Source organism: Hipposideros armiger, unplaced genomic scaffold (assembly GCF_001890085.2).
Source record: "Hipposideros armiger isolate ML-2016 unplaced genomic scaffold, ASM189008v1 scaffold_823, whole genome shotgun sequence".
Taxonomy (NCBI): domain Eukaryota; kingdom Metazoa; phylum Chordata; class Mammalia; order Chiroptera; family Hipposideridae; genus Hipposideros; species Hipposideros armiger.
In genome coordinates, this window is record NW_017732173.1 from 649501 (window position 1) to 671995 (window position 22495).

A 22495-nucleotide genomic window follows, 5' to 3' on the forward strand; every position below is an offset into this window, starting at 1 on the left:
CACCCCCCATGCCCAACCCTCACATAGTTTCCCCTCAATATTCACAGCTTACATTGGTGTGGTACATTGGTTACACTGATGCATCAATAGTGATACACTGTTATTAACTAAAGTCCATAATTTATATTAGGGTTTACTCTTGTGTTATACATTCTATGGGTTTTGACAAATGTATTAGGTTGTCTGAAAAGTCATGACACATTTTTGCAACGAAATACATAGAAAAAAATATGTCATGACTTTTTCCACAACCCAATATAATAACATATTAACCACCATTACAGTAGCATACAGAATAGTGTCACTGGCCTAAAGATTCCCCTGGGCCCACAGCTATTCATCCTTCCTCCCTCCACACCCCACCTGTGACCACCACTGATTTTTTTAGTGTCTCCAGGCTTTTGCCTTTTACAGAATATCGTATCATTGTATCATTTATGCAGACTTTGCAGATTGGCTGCTCTCACTGAGTAATATGCATATAAAGTTCCTCGTCTTTCTGTGGCTTAACAGCTCATTTATTTTTATCATTCAATAATAATTCCATTGTATACATGCACCACAGTTTAGCCATTCACCTATTGAAGGACATTTTGGTTGTCTCCAAGTTTGGCAATGAGTAAAGCTGATATAAACACTGTGTGTAGGTTTGTGTGTGGATATAAGTTTTCAATTTATTTGGGTAAATACAAAAGAGTACAAGTGCTGGATCATATGGTGAGAGTATGCTTAGTTTATTAAAAAGTGCCAAACTGTCTTCCAAGAGGCTGTACCGCTTTGCATTCCCACCAGCAGTGACTGAGAGTTTCCCGTTACTCCACATCCTCACAGGCATTTGAGGTTGTAGTGGTTCGGATCTTAGTCATTCTAAATTAATAGGTGTATAGCATTTTAATTTGAAATTCTCTAATGACCTTTGCTGTTGAACGTCATTTCCTATGCTTATTTGTCATGTATGTATCTTCTTCAGTGAGATTTCTGTTCAGATATATCGCACATTTTTGAGTTGGGTTTTTGTTTTCCTATTGTTGAGTTATAAAAGTTCTCTGTGTATTTTTAAATACCAGTTCTTTATCAGACATATTTTGCAAAGATTTTTCTTCCCGTCTGTGGCTTGTCTTTTACCCTCTTAACAGTGTCTTTCAAAAAGAAAAAGGGTTTAACTTTAATAAAATCCAACTTATCAATTTTTTCTTTTATGAAACATGCGTTTGAAACTAAAAGTAAAATGTCATCAACAAACACAAAGTCACCAAGATTTTCTCTTATGTCATCTAGGAATTTTATAATTTTACATTTAGGTTTATGATCCATTTTGAGTTCATTTTTGTATATGCAGGTTTCTGTATTTTGTTTTTGCATGAGAATATCTAGTTGTTCCAGCACCATTTGTTGAAAAGACTATCCTTTCTCTATTGAGTTGCCTTTGCTCCTTCGTCAAGATCACTTAACTATAATTAGGGGCTTTTTCCGGGGTTCCCTAGCCCCAAGCCAGTAACTGTAAGCCTTTTTCCTTTTTCCCCTTTAAAGTTCTTTTTGCTAATCCGGGTGGGTCTCAATTCTAATACCGAATCCCCTGGTCACACTGGAAAGTGACTTAACAAATGCATAAAACCAGGCTGTGAAGGCCTTTCAGAGCGTACATTAAAACTTCCCTTAATCCAAGAAAACACAGGCTGCTGTGTAGGCTTGGGACTGTGCTTCTGAAATGCTATAACCCTGACACAAGCAGCTGAACCAATCCTCAGACCTGACATGGATTAAACACTTTGAAGGCTTCCTATGTTATTTCAAGAAGTTTTGGGCAATGTGTTACTCTTGAAATAGAAGGAGGGTTAAGAATGAAGACCACATAAGGTAAGAATTGGAAGAAATCAATTAACTTCTTACATTTGGCTTTCTTTGATAAAACAAATCAGTGTCTCTTTAAAATCTACTTCATTTTAAAGAACAAGTATTTAAAAATCAGATTCTGGTTACTCTTCTAAATTTCTCTACATAGGCTAAGGAATCTATAGACAAATCATTTTAAAGTTCAAAATAGAATTTAGAGGCCAGGTATAATGAGAATTAAATTAGGGCCAAATGAGAACTGCTATTGTAGTATATGCAGCAACTAACTAACTGGAAGCTTACCCATGCTGAACTCAAAACGCTAATTAAAGAATTACCTAGACTAATTTTCTACTGTTGCTAAATAGATTATTCCTCTAGTAAATTACCCCATTCTGACTCATCTGATTTATGAACAACCTGGTAGAATGAACTCAGAATTGGGGGTATAAAATGAAAGCCAATGGGGGAAATGCCACATAAACAAGTGTTGAAAAACTAAATACAATACTATGAACCTCTTCTAGAAATAAGAGATATAGTAATTTTTTCAAGTTCTGTGGATTCCCTAAACGTCTTCCATTTTACACTTAAACATTTATTTCCTAATTACTCTTATGCCTGCTTCCTTTTTTTCACTTGCAACTTTACAAATTTTTGTCATTAACCAAAGGGGAGGGGGGGGGAAGAAGATAAAAGCTATATAAACTTAAATCAACAAATAAAATTAGGCAAAAAGATTATCACACTGATTTTTAAAGTTAGACCACTGTATTCTCTGGATTGCATTTAATCTCCCCCTTCCACATAAAATCTCCACTTGACCACATGGCAGTAAATCTTGCTCTCATGTCTACAGAGAGCAGATCTTGCTAATTATGACTTGGTTGACAATTCACCTCCTTCTTACTCTGCATATATAGAAACAGAAATGTAACCATTTATTCTTCCCTGGGTCTTCTGATCCCAACAGAGAGTAAACAGGGTAGAAGGAGAACTTTTTCACTGGCTAGTTAAATGAATTCTTCAGTAAGAAATATCCATATTAAAATATAAAACAAAAGCCGCCATGAGAAATAAATTATTTTGCTTCCTACCTTTTTAACATTCTACACCATTATGTTCCCCTCCATTAGGGTGATTAATTAGGAATGACCTATTTTATGATTTTCAAAAATTCAAATATTATTGCAGAATTAAGCAAAAACCAGATAAAATCAAACACAAAATGTTTCAGGATCTATGTTCCCTTCCCTAACTACCACTAAAAGTTTCCAATGCTATTCACACAATGATAAATGGGACACGTATGGGGAAGTACCAAGAAAAGAATTTGTTTTATTTACATTCTTGCAAGCTTAGCTTTCTGGCTTTGTACTTTCTCTTCTGTCACTTTATATCTAGCAGCTTTTCCACAAAATCACTCAGTCCATTAAAAGTTTCTTTCTTTCTGTTATAAGGAGCCAAGAATGCATTATTACATTTTTCTATGTGAAGTGTGCTATTAAATAATAGCTTGTACACTAATTAAGCAAATGTAATTGTGAGAACACATTGACATTGTTAAAGTAAATTACTCAATTTGTTAATAGTTTCATTTCAAGTGACCTTAATTGTATTAATTGTGATACTAGCAAATTAAATTGAAGAGCATTAAATACATTGTTTTAATATGTCCTACAGGAGCAAATTTTCCATTACATCAGCAAAGGGAAAATAATGATTACATGCCCCCCACCAAAAGTCTCACACAGACGTGCACACAATGGGTCAAACAGAAAAGGTCTCACTACACTGCATTTACTATTACTATTTTAATATTGGTAGCGTTGTATAAAATAGGCCATATAGAAGTAACTGGGCTTTAGATAAATGGCTAATTTTAGGGCATTCTTGTATCTCAGATTAAGCAGAAATTACTTCACCATTACAAAGAGTTAAAATGTTGAGAATGAGGAATAAAGACTGGTATAGAGAGCTGCATCATGAAAATAAACTTTAAAAACACTACAACTTTGTGTAAATCAGGCATTACTTACTAGATGCCTATTATCAAGTCATAAGGATATATATTTAAAAATAGTACAGCCCTATCCTTGAGAAGAAATTATGAGTACAACAGAGATAACAACACAGGCTGTTAACTGTCTTTAGAATAAAATCTACACTCCTTAGCTTGACTTAAAAAATCCTCACATTCTGGCCCCTGTCCAGCAGGCCCATCCTGTGCGTCACCCATAGTGACTCAGACACAACGGCATCCTTCATTTCTTAAATCAAACAAGTCTACTCCTATCCTAGGTATTTGCTTTGTATGAACTCTTTCCTTTGTGACGACTGGTATTTCCTTCTGTCTCTCTGTCTCTGTCTGTCTCTCTTTCTCTCACCACCTTTGCATGTCTGGCTCCTTCTCTGTCATTCACTTCTGGCTGATGTATCACCTTCTCAGAGAGGTATTCCATGAAAATCTAAATTACACACCCAGTCATTCTTTGTAACATACCCTATTTTAATTCTTTGCATAATGTTTATCACTTTCTTAAATTTTTTTTCTTATTTCGGTACTTTTTTTTTTTTTTTACTGTCTCTTTCAGGCCAAAATATGAATTCCATCGAAAGAAAGCGCTTGGTCTACTTGTATAGCGTCTAACCTCAGATATCAGATGATCAACAAATATTTTTCAATGAATAAAGGAACAGCAGGTCTGTGGCCTGCAGGCCTTATTATCTGTGATAAAAATATATATGCCTCTATGATCGCTATTCATTCATCAAGTATCAGTGACATTTCTCAACCAACATGCCAAGATGTCTGATTGAAAATCTTTAAGCTCAATAAAATAGATCTATTCACAAGTCTAATTAAAGATTCAAATTGATAGTAATGTTTTATGTTTAGTCAAAATCAGTCATATTCTATTAAAATTGTCACTGAACAAAAATGCTAGGAAGTCAAAGGTCATTAAGTTTCTCTACATTTGGAAGAAGTAGAAAGAAGGAGAGAAGAGAAAGTCAGAGAATTACTATTTAACTACACATGCCCCCAAATGTAAATGATTAATTAGCTGACACATTGCCATATATGTGACATGAATTAGTAGAAGTAAATTCTCACTGTTTTATCTGTTGGTAAATCAAGGCTAGTGGGTGGTTTTTCTGACTAAAATTAAATAGATTTATAAGTTCGGGAAAGACAAACTATCAATGTAATTTATAGGAATACAATAATTACCAAATGGTAGGATATCAGATCATTTCCAAAGACTCAAGTAAATTATATTTTTAATACTGGAAACGTAATGAAAGGAAATGACCATTTAAAGTAACTAACTTGAGATATTACAATTTTTATGATTTACTAACGTCTTAGTTTCTTCCATTTAAAACACTCCGATTTTCCAAAAATGTGAAAATAAAACAGCTTGAAGCGAACATAATGTTTCTTCCCTTGTGTTTTCCTATATTCCTCATGTGGGATTCCTTCTCATGAAATTCAAGGAGCAGTGTAGTCAAACTCCAGAGTAAAGTACAAGTAATATGAAAAAAGATTTCTTATTTCAAAACATCTATTTGATTAACAAGTAAGCCCTCCTTACAGCACAAGTATAGTGAAGGTAAACCAATTGAACTAATTTTCTATTCTTAAGGAATATAAGCTAAGAATAAAAAATACTCGAGCTCAGGTTAATCATATATCAATAAAGCAATGTGCATTCTCCACGCTTTTGGTGAAGACATCTTTTAAGAACAGAACAATGTCTGAGAAAACCACAGCAAAACCTATATTTACAAACACGAAGAAGAAGAGAAATCATAAAAATGTCACAACAAAGCAGACATCTTTTTTCATCACAAATTACATATAATTTCTAACTGTTAAAATATGCTAAAGTAGCTACCAAGATCTGTCAGTGTAATACAGATTAAAACTCTGCATTAAACTGACTTTTCTGTCCTTGCTATTTAAAAAGATCATTGGAATACATAATCATAACTTTTTTAAATCCCCTAAAGTGAAACACACACAGTGGGCTTTACTTAAGTCTATAAGAAAATTTATAAATATCCAAGTATAATGATATCAAAATGTTAAAAAAAACTATTAAACGTGAAGAGAATTTTACCAAAATACACAAGCTATATTAAAAAATACTCCTAGCTGTTTTATTATATAGCTGATTGTTATGCAGCAAAGTAGGAAGATAATTTTAAGACATGAACTTGGGAAAAATAGGTCTTTAGGAACTTCACTAGAGGAAATACAGAGGAGGGATTGAAGAAGTCCTGGATTGTTTTCCCAAAGTAAGATTTAAATTTTTTCTTACATTCCCCTCATCCTCCTTTTATATTCAGTTCTTTCCTCTGATTGGGTAAGATCAAAGTAAGAAAGCCGGTAATCTTTATAACCAGTAGTTTAGGTAGATAGTTTTTAAAATTGGTTAACACTATGAAAGGAGTTAAGAGAAGCACAAGGGACGTAGAGAATTGTATTTGCAAGGGACTAATTATTCATTTCACTAGTAAGCCATGGGGCAGAAATCTGTTTTAATATGTAAATGAATAAAAAGGAGCTGCAACCTGTGAGAATCCAAGTGATAATTCTGATATACTTTTCTAAGCCATGTGAGCTGAGAGTTGGGTTTCTCATTATTTAAAAATTCTAAACTCTGGCTGTACCATCTTTTCTGGCCCACTAATAATTAGCAGAAAACAACCAATATACATCTTTGAGAAGAAATCCACTGTAAGTCCCTTCACTAAAGTGGGTTTTCTTCATTCTTGTTTTTCTAAAGTTTTAAGATAATACTGTCACTCTAAATAACCTATATCTAGCTCTAGTTATGCCTAGACCCAACCAACCAAACCCATCACTACAAAACCACTCATTTTTGGTGATGCAAGAATGTTATAAAGGCTGACTAACCATGGTGCGAAAATATCTTAAGGTACGGATATTCCTTTGCAGACCAACTTGACCCAAGAGCATCGTGATGACAATTTTTGCAGGGCTGCTTCTGTCTGCCACCAGGGCCAGCAGTGAGGTCTCCTTTGTTCCTAGGACACTGGGAACAATCAATATCCAGGTATAGCCACAAGGTGACTCTTCACACAACCCCAACTCTAAAGCCATCCTGCCACCTGTTGGCAACTTAGCTCAGGCCAGGACTTGAACCGCTGTTGCTCAGAGCTCACACTCTTGAGCAAGAGCTTAACCAACTTGGCCGGGCCAAGTAATTCTAAAGGAGCCTATCTCTTCAAATGAAAAAAGGGAATTGCCAAGCCAACAGAAAATTTGAAATAAAACTAAAAGCCAGATACAATGAATAAGGAATGGATAACTCAATGAAAAAAGGATCAGAATTGAAACCAGAAGACTGTTTTGTTTTGTTTTTATTCCGAGAGTCTATATTTTACCAACGCTAAGCTCATTGTTATTGTTAAAATGTACAACTTAACTTGCTAAATCGCAATTCACTAAAAGAACATAAAATCCACATGTAATCACCTAAATCTAATATTAAAAAGTAAGTTGAATCTTCCTCACCATTTAAATCTTTATCACTGATATTTAACCACTATCTTTTTATGTTAATTCTGAATCAGACTTTGAGTTCATTTCCATCCACTCAAGTGAGTTAGCAGTATCTTGAAAATGGCTTAACCACTAATTACAGATCATCAATACTCTTCCAATCACCAAATCATATATTTTCTCCTTTTATTCTCTTTAACCTATGCAATCCTTGAAGCACTGACCACTTGCAACTTCTGGAAGCACTCATATCTGTAGCTTCTATAATTTCAGTGACCCTCTATCTTTTCCCTACTTTGAGGATTCTTCTAATGTTAAAATACCGCTCCATCTATCCAATTACTAAGAATGGAGAATTCCTATAAAGCAGTTCTCAGCTCTTTCTCTTTCTTTGGATTTCTTATCTATTTCATACTTTGAGCTGATATATCTAAAGAATGACGCTCAGATCTCTAACTCATGGCCTTTCAAACTGAAGTTGCTCATTTCCCACTTTCTTTCGGACAGTTTGATTTACAGGAACTGGACATGGCATGTTGACTGTTCTCTTATTTCACTTCCACTTATTGCCATACCACTTAAAATCTGTTTTTAAAGAGACATTTTAAAAACCATCCATTTTTTTCCCTTGTTACTGTCATTTAAGAACTTTTTTTTTTAGAAATTTTATTGGGGAACAGTGTGCTTTTCCAGGACCCATCAACTCCAAGTCAAGTAGTTGTCTTCAATCTAATTGTGGAGGGTGCAGCTCACTGGCCCATGTGGGAATCGAAGTGGCAACCCTGTTGTTTAGAGCCTGCGCTGTACCCAACTGAGCCACCTGGCCACCCCTTTTTAAGGACTTCTAAGTCACTCATTTATTTAACAACCTATCTTCAACAAAGCTACTGCGTTCCTTGACGTCTTTATAGACTTACTTATAGTTCTTCCTCTACCTAAACTTCCTGTTTTCCTTGATATCGAGAGAGAATTTATTTTTATTAAAAAGATACTTCTTGCAAAACTAGGTATGCATACAGTAAAAAGATTAGTGGTTGCCGGGTGGAAGGGTGGGCATGGGAGGGAGGGAGGACAAATAGAACACAGAGGATTTTGTGAAAATTCTCTGTATGAGACTTATAATGATGAATGCATCTTTATATATTTGTCCAAACCCATAGAATAGTGAATCCTAATGTAAACTATGGATTTTGGGGTGATTATGATGTGTCAATGTAAGTTCATCAATTATTTCAAATCTACCACTCTCATGGGGGATGTTGACAACGGGGGAGGCTGTGCATGTGTGAGAATAGAGGTTATATGGGAAATCTCTGTACCTTCCTCTTAATCTGGCTGAGAATCTAAATTTGCTCTAAAAATATATATTTAAAATTAAAAAAAGAAGATTTCAGACCTAAACCTATCCAAATCAATGTAGATCTAAATTATTGCACAGAACTAATGAAGGTATTGAGCTGGTTTACTGGCTCTACCATTAAACAATGTTTCCTCGAATTAATATATTTATCGAACACTTAAATACTCTGGATGGCAAACACACAATGTGGATGTATAGATGATGTGTTATAGAATTGTACGCTTGAAACTTATGCAACTTTACTAACTATTGTCACCCCAATAAACTTTAATTAAAACAACAAAAAACCACTTACGTACTGTTCCAATACCCCCTTCATGAATCCCATCACCATACTATTCTCTACTTCACCTCCTCTAACTCCATCCCTTCCACAACTTTCTATGCTACCCTCTTAGAACCCCCATTCCATGATAGCAAATTTCCTTACATTCTCAAACCATCAATGGATTCTTTCACCATCAACTTCCTTGCCTACTGGTCTACCTACTATACAACTCTGACAAAACCTCTGCCTGCTTTTCTTTTTGGCTAAATCCAAGGTGCCGAGTTCTGCACCTAGGACATAATCATACAAATTTTCAGCTTGTATCACCTATAAATCATGATGTCTGATCTATATTAGGCCCCCAGTGTTATGTATTCTTTATCAACTCAATCTAACCTTTGTCATTCTCCACAAGTCTTCAAATCCTTCATCTTATCCCTCTTTCAACAAATTACCTCACACTAATTTATCAAAAAAGAGATTAAGACATCAATGATATTTCATTGAACTTTCTGCCATCGAACTAATGAACTTACTGTACCTAAACGTCTTTTTCCCTTCTTTCCTATTATTACGATGAACATAATGACTCTCTCTGTCTACAAATCCCTCCATCTTGGCTCTACACTGCATCTCCTCCAAAGTTCTAAGACCACAGGACTCCTCTTCCATTGATTTTGAACTTTTCAAACACTACCATAACTTTCCTTCCATTCCTCATGCCAGTTTAGTATAGAGTACACAGTCAGTTTATTTGAAATATAGAGTATGCACTCAAGACTATGGGTTCTTAGATTATAAAAAGCACTGTGTTTAGGCACAATGACTGTCCAGGGGAGGCATCTATTTTTTTGAATCTTTAGCAAGACAGCCATGAACATCATGGTCTAGAGTTTGGATTTTATTATTAGTGCAATGGAAAACCACTGAAGAGCTGTAAGCCAGGAAAGAAAGTTTTTTTTTTCCTTCCTAAGATGACTACAGCCAATTAAACCAAGGGCAGGATGTAAAGTGAGTAGGACGATTCAGACAGCATCCTATACTTTGGCCAGGTATCTTCAGCAGAACAAATTCATCTTTTACTCGAATCTAAATTGATTTCTACTACATGGAAAGCAATGTAAAAGATCCTAACTGGACCACATCATTTTATTATATCAATATTTTATTATAATTATTACCAATTTATTCATCAATAAAGGCAGGCAACTCCCTTCTAGCTCTAAAACTCTATGCCATTATAACAGGAAAAAAAAGATTTGGAACAAAAACAAAATTACAGGAGGTAAAAATGGAGTAGGCAGGATATTCTGAATGTCTTGGATTTTTATTTAAAGTAGGTTACTAAATATTTTATACATGAAGATAGAAAGAAAGCTTTGAAACAGACATTATATAAAAAGGCAATACATTAAGTCGTAATTATCTGAATACTATAAAAGCTGTAAGTAAGAAGGCATATAAAATTGAAGCTAAAAACTCTGGCAGTATGTAACAAAATGCTAGTCTCTAAAGAGACCTAATAGAGGAAAATGTTCTGTCATCATGAATAACATTCCAATCTCTTATAAGCTTGTGAAAACAACTAGTCATTCCAGAAATGTTATTTATTAATAGGTTAAGTTTCCCTTAATCTCGATATTGTTCTTTTCAGTTTAAAATAAAGTGATTACTTTTTTCATTTAATTGATCATTAAACGTTACATGCTAAGAATCATGAATAGTTGAACAAACATTTTTGCTTTTTTTTTTTGGTTTCAACTATATTACAGGTATCTTGTCAATTATTAATTAATACCCTTTTTTCCAAGATCTTGAAATTTAAGGTGGTAATTTACGTATATAACCAGATTTAATAGGTCACAGAGAAAATGTCATACTTTCTATGCTGTCTCTATTTGAAAAAGCAATTCAAGCAGTAAAAAGTTTAATTCACGTGGAATATATGCCCTAATATTTTGCATGTATATATCCAAACAATTCTTTTTTCTGCCCTCACCCACTTTCCACAACCATTCATGAAAATGACCAATGATACACCATTTTCTATCATTCCTATTATGTGGGTATTTCTGCTAATGCTTTCCAGAATACTCAGAATCATTTAACTCAGTAAGGTACTATTTCTTTAGGAATGTTAAAATTCAGATTTGAGACATTAAAGACTTATTTGTTTATTTATGTAATCTATAACAGGAATTACAAAAACGACTTGTACACAGAGAAACCACTGATTAAACCCAGTGTTTGACTACTCACAAAATGAATCACTTAGTTGCCACAAATTCCCTTGTGAGAAAAATGTGTAAAAGGCTTCAAATACATGGAAAACCCCATGAAAGACGTATATTAAAATAAACAAATATACTAGAAAGGTGATCATTTTTCGAGTAAATATGACAACCCCATTAAAATGCAACACATGTTTTTCTGCAAAAAGGAACTCTAAAAAGATGAGATAGATGCTTTATATAAAATATTTACATATACAATGCACAAAAACCACTACGGTTAGTAACCTTTATGGCTTGAAGAACTAGATATTTACATATCTTTCTTTCTGCATGTGTGTGTGTGCGCGTATGTGTGTTTTGTATATATTTTTAACAGTTGACAGCTGTTTTAGAGCATACAGAGATGCCAAGCTGAATGAGGGTCTTGATTACTTCAAGATTAGCTATCTAAAGTTTCTATTCATTTTAAGTGTTGTTAGTTGGAAGAGTCATTAGTCACTTCCTTGTCTCATAGAACATCAGCATACATTTACATTGTTAATGAACATTTGGGGTAAATGAATTAATGGCACTTTTAAACATCAATTCAGTCCTAATAACTTTGTATGTCATAGAAATGCTAGGCTAGGATATAAACGAAAATCCTGTTCAGTAAAGGTAACTACTCATTCCTGCAACAATAAAGGATAAAATTAATTTAAAATGTTTTTTAACCAGTTTTTAAAAAACTGAACAGCCTCAATAGTTAATGAACTAGACCAAAGAAAAATATGTACTTAAAAAAACCCTACACTCCAAAATAAGGATATAAACCAGAAAATTTTGGTGAAACTATTTTATATACTTATAGCACAAGAACATATTCACTTTTAAAATACCCACTTATATAAGCATTTGCAAAATAATTCGACTTATTTAATTATGAACGGTTCTTACAGCTATTATATTTAAGATAAAAATCACTAGGGAAGGTAGTATATTGTTCTTACCACTGAAGATTTCAAAATGCTAAAACTGAAATGGGACAATAATAATTTTTCTTATTACTTTTCATATTTTAAAACCTTAAACAGCATTTTTGAGACCTTTTAAATAAAAGCAAATATAAAAATAAAATCATGAAAAAAAGTTGTATGGCAAATTATACTGTTTTCAAAACACACTCCATAAAATCAAGAGCTTGTATACTAAAAAAATGGCCACTTTAAAGAATCATTTTTAAAATTCCCAAAACATGAGTTAATGGTAGAGCTTTATATCAATATTTTAGAAAATGTATTTGAAGTACACAAAATACATGTGAATTACTTTGACTAATTATGATTTTTAAAATAGATCTCATAACCCTGATGTGTTTCATGAGTGAAAAAGTACAAGGAGTTACTTGAGTCAATAAATCAACTTTATCAAATATTTAGTGAATTAGTTACAAAAAAAGGATAAGGCTTCAAGAATTCTCACCAACGCATTTCCTTTTAAGATACTATATTATTACTAATACTGAGAAAATAATACAGAGTTCTGACGCATACACATTTGATAAATTTTTATAAGGTAGGTCCTGAATGCAATTTACCTTTTAACAATCTATCTTTTAATAATTTCAATGCATAGATCTTTAAAAGTACAACACCAATTTCAATTATTTAAGAAAAAAAAGAAAGGAGAAGCCGTCAAGTCTTTTATCTTGAAATAATCTCAACTTATTGGAGGGGGAAAAAAAAAAATCTCTGCAAAATCAACACCAAAATCTCAGACTTCTTTAAAAGAAGTTTGACAGAGGCGATTCTGCATTTCAACATCCTTGCGATGAAGTAGTTGTTTAAGTTGATGGTTTTTAAAAAATGCATGACAGTGCATTAAACATTTGGCTAATGCTTCTGTGTATAATTGAAAGTTGACCTTTTGTGTTCTTCACTGGTGTCAGAGTATGCTGTACCTATTCAGGGAAATGTTCTTAAAAGTTGCCCTGCTCAGCTTCATCTCGAGAACACGTACACACTGCAGGCAGCGCTAACCCAAGACCCTCTGTTAGGTTTCCCAGGAACCCCAGAACACGTCTGCATGCAAAACTCACCTCCAGTCTTGTTTGCATAACTCGACAAGGGGTCAATGCCCACTTCTTGTTCTTCTGGCTGCAGAGGATGTGCAGTTTCAGATAAGGAATGATACATTGTGAAAACTGGACAATGTCACCAACAGTGACTACCTGGAAGACGAAAAACAGAAAAAAAATGATGAATATTTTTTTTCTTTCTGCTATGACTGGGAATAAATACAAGGCTGAAATGATTAAATAGGCATTACAGACAGTAACAAGATTTCCACAGACTCATGGGACTGTTACCACATATCAGTAGGCATATGCAAAAAAAATGAAAAAGGGGGACTAAATTTCCATGTCAACAATTTCTCCCCAAATCTGAATTTTATTGGTAACCTTTACCTCAATGTTCAATCACATCTATTGTCAATAAACTTCATAAAAAGTTGAATTGTACGTTAAATTGTCACATCTGTAACATACTTTTGTTTTACTGCCAAAATAACAATACATTTACAATAGAAAGTTTCAAAATGTTGAAAATAAAGCAAAATGAAATTACTCATAATTCTATTAGCATTACTGCTATACAAACCCATTCTTGTCTTTGTTCTGGACATTTAAAATATGCATATTTTTAATGTGATCCATTAAAACATTAATGTGTTAAACATACTGATTATATAAATTATTGTATTTTCCTTCCCATAAAAAGTCTATATTATCACTTTTAGTGCATCCCTAGTATTCCATTACACAGCTATAACAATTTATGTAGCCAATTCCTTATTAGGAAACAATTAGGATGTTTTCAGTTATTGAATACTATAAACAGCCTCACAATGAGTATCTTATCTTTGTGTCACATTCGTGATTACTGCCTTAGGATAAATTCTATAAGTGCAACTGCTAGACCAAAACATATATTTTTTTAAAAAAATAAGATTTTTTGATAAGTTTTTGGCAAATTGTGCTCTAGAACGATTTGTACGTAATGATTCATTCCTCATGGACCTTCATTAATAGCGGGAATAAGTAATTCCTTTTTTTTTTTTTTGGACAAGTGCAACAAATTTTATACTGCATTCGCTTGATAACTAGTGAGATTACTAAAGATGTCATATGTTTTCTTTGATATCTGTTTATTGTCTTCTGTGGATGAAGTTTATTATTATGATTGTCTTCATGATTTGTAAACATGCTTTAAATATTAAGGATATTGAACCTTTGTTAAATGATACATATATTTTTCTCAGAGTGTGTCTGTCTTCAAAATATATGGTGATTTGTGACAAGTAATTTTTTTCATTTTTATGCACCCAAATCTCCTTCATGATTTCTGCCTCTGGTATTATGCCTACAAAGGCAAGATTATATAAATAACCAGTTATATTTTCTTCTATCATTTTGAAGGTTTTCCTCCTCAATTCTCATTTTTATAAACAATTCTAATTTAAACAAAGATTTTTTAAATTATATTACTTTTGAACTTTCAAACTACACTAACAGAAGCAGAAGGTTAGGCAAAACTAACACTAGGAAAAGCAGAAAACTTTCCTTGCCGACATAGAGTAAGAATTTCTAAAGATATAAATCCTAAGTCTATAAATCTAGACAGTTGTCAGTGTCTGCTTATGTGTGCAAATCACTCAACATATATTGAATATTTACAATTGTTTAAAAAACAGAAAAAAACAAGACACAAAATGGAGTCACTTCTGCTAAGTTCCACATCAGCAAACCAAGACTTAATACCTAACAATTGCAGTTTCAGCTTCTCCCAGTGAGGTAATCAATCCCCTTCCATCCCCCACAGGTGGGTTACCTCAGTCTGAAACAATCTCTTTTCCCCTTCTACCGATACAAGGCTTCCATTTGTACAGCAACTTGGAGCTCCCCTCTATTTGCTAGATGGGATGCTGCTGGATTCACGAATCACTGAATAAAGCAAATTAGATCCTCAATTTTACTCAGCTGAATTTTTGATATTTAATACTATACAGAAGGAACTGGAGCATAATATATAGTAGAGCATAGCAAAATGGAGATGACCAAGTTATATTATAAAACAGAATCCGATAAATTCTAATCAAAAGAAATCAAGTCCTCTAATATGGAGAAGTAAGGATCACCAAACTCAAATGTCTAATGGGGTCAGGCAAAAAGCATTATTAATTATAGTGAATATCTACTGAGCGATGAATACATGCCAACAAAAACCACTCTAAATACTTCATATATACTTAATTTCATTCTCCCAACGACGCTATGATGTATGTTCATCATCATTTGCATTTTACCAAAGAGAACACTGAGGTATAGAGAGATTAAGTAATTTGTCTATCATCACACAATTATAGCAGTTAGGTGTTGAAGCCAGGATCTGCACCCATCCTGTTTGGCTCCAGAGCTCACATTCTTTACTCCTACACTACATTTGGCTCTCATTAGTCAAGAAGACAAACAGAGAAGGTATAAAACAAGGCTGTATAAGAGGATAGGGTCTGTGAACAATTGGAACATCTTTATACTGCTTCAACTTTTCAAGACAAGCTAGAAAGCCACAATTTTATGTGAAATCTCTTTACTTTTTAAGTATTGGCAAATAATTTTTAAAAAATAATTTTAAAAACTATGTGGAACAGATTAAACACATTTCAAAATTGTATTTGGCCCATGGACAACTATTTTAATGTAAGTTTCAGATTCTCTATATATTTTGTTATACTCCTAAAAATACAGAGTAAACATCTGAAAATGCATATTCCAAGTTAACTGCCAGATTTCCCTAAAATTTCTTTAATATCCTATATGTTTTCATATCATTATCTTAATTTCTAATTTTTATACTATGCTTCCACTGTTACAGATTTCACATACCTAAAATATACAAATAAGGAAATTGTATGTATTCTAAACTTTATGAGAAATAGACAAGTGGCAAGCAAAGTATATTTTTAAAAGAACATAAAGAAACTCTTCTATAGTTAAAATAAAATACTCTACAATATGATGATGTCCGTACATTCATTCAAAATGCTCAAAGCTACTTAATATCTTTTTGACCTTAGAGAAAGTTAGGTGCAAGAAGTCATTTGACTTTAGCTGTAATAATAAATCTTTAGAAACTGACAAGTCTATGGCAACATTCAATAACCAGAATACAAAATTTACCAAATACAACAGTCTACAGCCATTCTATACAATCAGGCATTCACTATATTCTAATTTATTATGCCTATAAATCGAAACCAAGTCACTGAAATGCTTTTATAATTAAAGCAAACCTGCTGAATAGAAATAGAGTTATTGTGAAGAAATCTGTTTTAAAAAAAGTTTGGATAATGTTCCTACTTTTAATTATGGATTCGAATAATAATCAGTTCAAAAGTAACTTATTAAGCAGGTGCTACTTTGTTTTTTTGTTTTGTTTTGTTTTGTTTTAAAATACAAAGGGCTATTTTAGCTTTCTAGAATACCAACAACACTCAAGTGTTTTGGTTACTGCTATTGTGGTTATCTTAAAAAATTGCAATATAATGTTGCTTTCAAATGTAAACTGCTTTTCTTAAGAATTTTCGAATTTGAGCCTATGACTATACCAACAAGCAGATATATTTGACTACTACAAAGCAGAATACCAAAGGTTTTTAAACAAATAAATCTATACTTATTTCATCACTAATATGAATAAATATTTACCTATAAGTATCAGACTTAGAAAATATTTGATAAAAATTCAAATAAAGCATTAAGGAAAATTTTTTTGGTCTGAAAATTTTAAGATGATCACTATAACAGTCAAAAAGGCATAAACATTTTGAAACCCACAATTTTATATTTATATTACAAACTCAGACTTCTATACTTGATATGCTTTAATCTGCTCTACATAGAATCTAGATATATAGAAAGAAAAATATATAATCACCAAATACAAAATGACTATTCAAACCCATGATTGATAGATATCAGTTTTTCTAAATAATACCAAGCTGTCTCTAAGATTGTCCTGATTGACAAAAATGGCACTCAAAGAATGTTTAAAAATAAAGTAACTTTATTTTTTCTAATTCAGAAAACACAAAAACATACCTTCCAAGACCTGAGAAGGCAGTGTACCTTTCTTTTCTATACTTAGTATAAATAACAGTTCCTGTTTCACATGAACTCAAGTTCAAAAACTCAAAATTGGTTGTGCAATATGTCTCATTGCTATCCTGGTTACAGGAATTGACACCTTAGGCTGAAACTGCCATTTAAAATCCAAGGCTAATCCTACCCTACCGACAGTTGTATTGGCTTCACAAATCCGGTTCTTGCAGTATTAAATCTTAAGATAAAACTGATCTGTCTGTAAGAAAGGAAGTCTTGTGAAATAATTAATATTTAATGAAAGGGTAAGAGTTTAGCACTAAAGGTTAGAAAACAGTTTTTAAGTATATTAATAAAATTACAAAACAGCATTATTTTTCATGTAAACTGAAGCAATACAAGCATTCTCTTACTGAAAATTTCAAATTATTAGCATTGTACAGACAAAATAGGTTAGCTGAAAAAATTTTCTCTTTTACAATGGCATCATATAATCACAGCCTTTAGAAAAATAATTTATTCCCTCTGAATCTGAAGTTCTGTGCATTTCAGCTTGTATTCCTTCTTTCGCTGTTTCTAACACACTGGCACAGAATTAGCATTCTGAATTGTGTCTTCTAAAGACATCCATATTCAGAAAGCTCATACAAGCATACTTCATTCATTTAAATTCTTGACTGATGGTAAACTTAAAAGCCTAACACTGAAATGACAGAGTAATATTACTTTACATAAAGATATCTCTTGTATGAAAAGCATATCAAAGCGCTTAAAAAAACTATTTCCAGAGCAAAATTATGGAAGGGGGAGAAGATATAACATGAATAAGTATCTGTTACAGGTAGCATGCATTTACCATGATGGGTATATAACCAAAAATATGACATCTTGGCTATAAAAGCATGAAACTGATAGAAGCTATATTTTCATAATTAAGAGACAGAGTAATTGAACATTATCTATAGAATTGACAAAAAATACTTTTTTATTTAGAAATGTTGGTAGCTTGAAGTAAATTTGGTTGTGGAAATGATGTTTTAAAGTCTTAATTATAAGGGGGAGAAGGAGGTAGCACAGGAGGAAGGAAGAAAAGGAGAGAAATGGCAGGGGAGGGAGGGAAAAAGAAAACAAAGGAAGAGAAAGAATTAAGTTCTATTTTTACATTCTGCCAATCTTTAATGCAGCGGGGCTACGTTGGACTTTAAATAAGGTAATTAAGTATTAAAATCAATCATCTGAATGTCTTAATATTTAATATTGGTTAGATTGTATATCAAAGTAGTTTTATTATTTATTTACTCCAAACCTTTCCAGAATACTTCATCTGACAACAGGGGGTCTGTTTCTCACAAGATAAATGCATTTACAATGCCAAATAAATTATATATAAAAGCATTTGTCTTAATACATGTCATTCAATATTAAATATCACCCATTGGTAAAGTCCTGAAACGACACAACTGTACTATTAAATAGGTATAGAACTACAATAAGGGTCTATATACTAAAAATAATGATCAAAAGATAATTAAAACAAATTTAATCCTTACAATTTCTGGGCTATCAGAACAAGATGATTAAACAATCCACTGTAAAATTACTAGATTCATAAACAATACACATAATCAGAAATATGTAGAACATAATATATGAAAGGTTCACAGGTGAGCTTAAATATTTTATATTACAAAATAAGAATATACTTGGCCTCTCAATATTCAAACGCTAGAAAGTGGCAGTTGTTACCCTATAAACCAAGAGAAAATCGAGCATTAAAAAGAGTAGTTAAACTGGCCTAACAAAAAGCTGTCCACAGTACAACCTTATATGGTTTCAGAGTTCTCCGGAACAGATGGTCAAGATGCAAAACTTGGGCAAGTAGCTCAGCCTAGTGACCAAACCTTTTGTTATTATACAGCCACGAAAATCCTATTTCTTATTGTTACTCCCCCGATTTTACATAGCTTCCACCTCTATCAAGCTATACAGTCAGGTTTTCATAAAATCAAGGTAACCATAACAAACATTAAGGATTGCAAAAAGAATGAGCAATATTTGAAAAGAGAAAACATAAAACCTTGAAAATATTTGAAAAGAAAAAAACATAATAACTTGGCCAATTATATTAAACTGATAATGATACTAAGAATAAGAAAAAGAAATAAATGGCTACTCTTCACATAAGTATCAAATCAAATCAAACACTCTGTCAAAAAACAAACAAAAAACTTCCCTTTGGTGCAAATCTGGGAAGGCCTTAGGTGTTTTCATAAGCATATGACTGACCAATTATAGGGAGATCTTTCTAAAAGTCCATGTGGATCTAACATTTATTCCTTGGCTATTAGTAAGTGGTAGGGCTAGAAAACCCAAAGAAGCTTTATTAAAAGATAGCACTTTTAATTTAATGATAATAACAACAACAAAAACATAGCATTTATTAGGTAGTAAGCTCTGCTTAGGCACTTTTACATATAAACTCATGTTAATTGCACAACTCTGTGTGGTTGATGCTATTATCCCCATGTATGGTAAGGAAACCAGACAAGTTAAGTAACTTATTCAAGGTCGCACAGTTAGTGGTAAAACCAACTCGAATGACTTAATAAATGTCGTTAAGAAAAATTAAACCAGGATTTTTATAGGATAAAGTTTTTATTGTTACGTTCATTACAATGTAATGCAAAGCATTCTAGTTTACCTTTCTCCCATGCAAGCTGTTTCAAAATCTAGGATTAAAATTTTAATAGGCCCTTTATACTTGCAAGGTATATGTGCCTTCCCAAATCACCATCTGAGAGTAAATGTGTACCTAGTGAGAAAATAAAATGACAAGGAAGCTGTGGATGCAGACATAATTTATATAATATATGCCTCTGCAAAATTAGAATTCATGAATAAGACACACTGGACCTTTGGAGTCACTACCAAATAGCCCAAACTGTGAATGATTGAACCCACAAATGCTGTGGATTCCCATTACATCATCACTACAGTACCCAGTGATGTGGCAGAGGGAAGGCTAAGAGCTAAGAAGCACCCCTACTCCTGTCTAGCCAAAGCGGCTTATCACACAAAAACGTTTACTCTTTCCTCCATCCACAGTTTTATCTGTACCTCTCTTCCTCCTCATGAGGCCTTCCCTAGTCACTTTGGAAATCCTATGCATCATTTGAGCACACAACTTTTGCTTTATGGACCAGAACCAGAAGTAATTTCTGCCTGCCCTTCACAGCAGGATTTCCCTCACTGTGCTGTACCTCAAAAACCCGCATGGCAACATCAAGCCATGAATGCTAATAGTTACAGTATAAGGTACTAAATTTGATCTACCTTTCTGTCAACAGCATTAGAATAGAGTCTTCTTATAGAGAAAACATACATAATGGGCGATGTCAGTAGAAAGTTAGTAGTTTTTACTCAAGTATTTGCTTCACCTCTGGAATATGGCCGCTCCTAACACCCAGGTCCTAGCCTTCGTCTCTGACCTAAACTCTTGCAATACCCTGTTAATTGGTCTCCCAGCTTCCATTCTTCCTTGCTGTTGTAAACACTCTTGATTGCTTTCCCAACAAAATCCAAATTTTGTTCATGCCATGTGCTCCCGGAGAGGTACCCAGGGGATAAGTCCTAATTGGTCTAAGCCAATCATGATGGTCTCAATTTCTTGTGCCAGATTGGTTGGAATGAGCCATTCAATGTGAATGGACGTTGCCCAGAGGCTTCTAGAGGTTTTTCTCAATTACAAAGATGTATACTCTTAATTGCACTGGATTAATCAACCCTAGATCCACCCTACCTCTAGCCTTCTTGTATATGTAATAATAGAGTCCTTCCTGTAGAACCTAATTGAGATTTTGTTACTGCCAGCTGAAATCAGCCTAACATAGCCACCCTCTACAATCTATTACCACATAATATCCAATGCAATTTTTTTTCATTGTAAATCATTTCTCAACATACTCAGCATAAAATCCAAAGTCTGTGAAGAGGCCCTAAATCAGGCCCGTGCTAAGTGCGCCCTCTGATGCCACTCTTCCCTCCCTCAGTATGCTGGGCCACATAGGACTTCTTTCTAGTCCTTAAAGTAAAGTACAGCTCGTTTCCACTTCAGGTCTTTGCACAGCCAGATTTCCTTTGCTGAGAACACTCTTCCCCTTAATATCATTCAGCTACATGATCAAATTCGGGTCGGCGCAGAAAGCTTTTCCAGAAGCACATGCAATCCACTGGCAAAGCATGCCGATCCCACCTTCAAAATAAAATCAAGAATCGGACCCTTCTGTACCCACAGTCACCCTGATCCAGGTCACTGACACCCTATTTAATTGCCTCCAACAGGTCTCCCTGTTTCCACCCCGGCCATCTACCATCCATTTACTCACAGCAGCCCAAGGGATCCACTGAAAATTTAACTCAGCTCATGTCTCACCTCTGTTCAATGGCTTCTCATCTCACTCTGAATAAAACACCCCTTCACAAAGCTGGACATGATCTTGTCCCCGGCTACTGTTTTGATTTTTAATCCTCCAATTCCTCTTGCCACTCAAGCCCTCCAGCCCTAATGGCCTCTTTATAGTTCCTCAAATGTGCCAAGCCACTTCCTGCCACAGGGGGCCTTTGTACTTTCCTCAGTTCCAGACATCCACATGGTTCCCTCCCTAAGTCCAGGCTCAGATGTGACGCCGTTATTTGTGAGGTCACCCATGACCACAGGCCCACACTCAGCATACATCCTCCCCGACTCTTCATCTCATTACCCAGCTTTATTTTTCTTCTAACATTTACCTCTACTTAACATATTAGCACATATTACATATTATATCACCCTCCTATAATCAGCCCTACGAATGCAAATCTATTTTATTCACTACTATATCTCCCATATCTGTAAAATACACTTATTATTATTATTATTATGGCCTTCCTGGTAACAGTTTGAAAGAGTCCAGTAAAGTACAATGAGAGGAAACCTAATTGAATCCAAATCAGTTATTAATTTAAACCAGTTTTTAAAAAATTCCTAGGTGCATGCCAGGGATATATATTAGCACAAAATAAATGTTAAAGAGATTAGAATTGAAGATATTTGTGAAACAGATCCCATAAACCAAGCTAGAAATTAGAT

The 22495-nt window shown here is 33.7% G+C and overlaps 1 protein-coding gene across 3 annotated transcripts in view; it reads right to left on the bottom strand.

Annotated features, from left to right (window-relative positions):
* Positions 1-22495, bottom strand: part of TBC1D5 (TBC1 domain family member 5) — a 447679-nt gene that overhangs the window by 369890 nt on the left and 55294 nt on the right. For all 3 annotated transcript variants that reach the window (XM_019629011.1, XM_019629009.1, XM_019629010.1), the window contains exon 2: positions 13306-13437. In XM_019629011.1, coding sequence (XP_019484556.1) covers positions 13306-13402 — 97 coding nt within the window. In that variant the 5' untranslated portion in view covers positions 13403-13437. The remainder of the gene's footprint in view (positions 1-13305; positions 13438-22495) is intronic.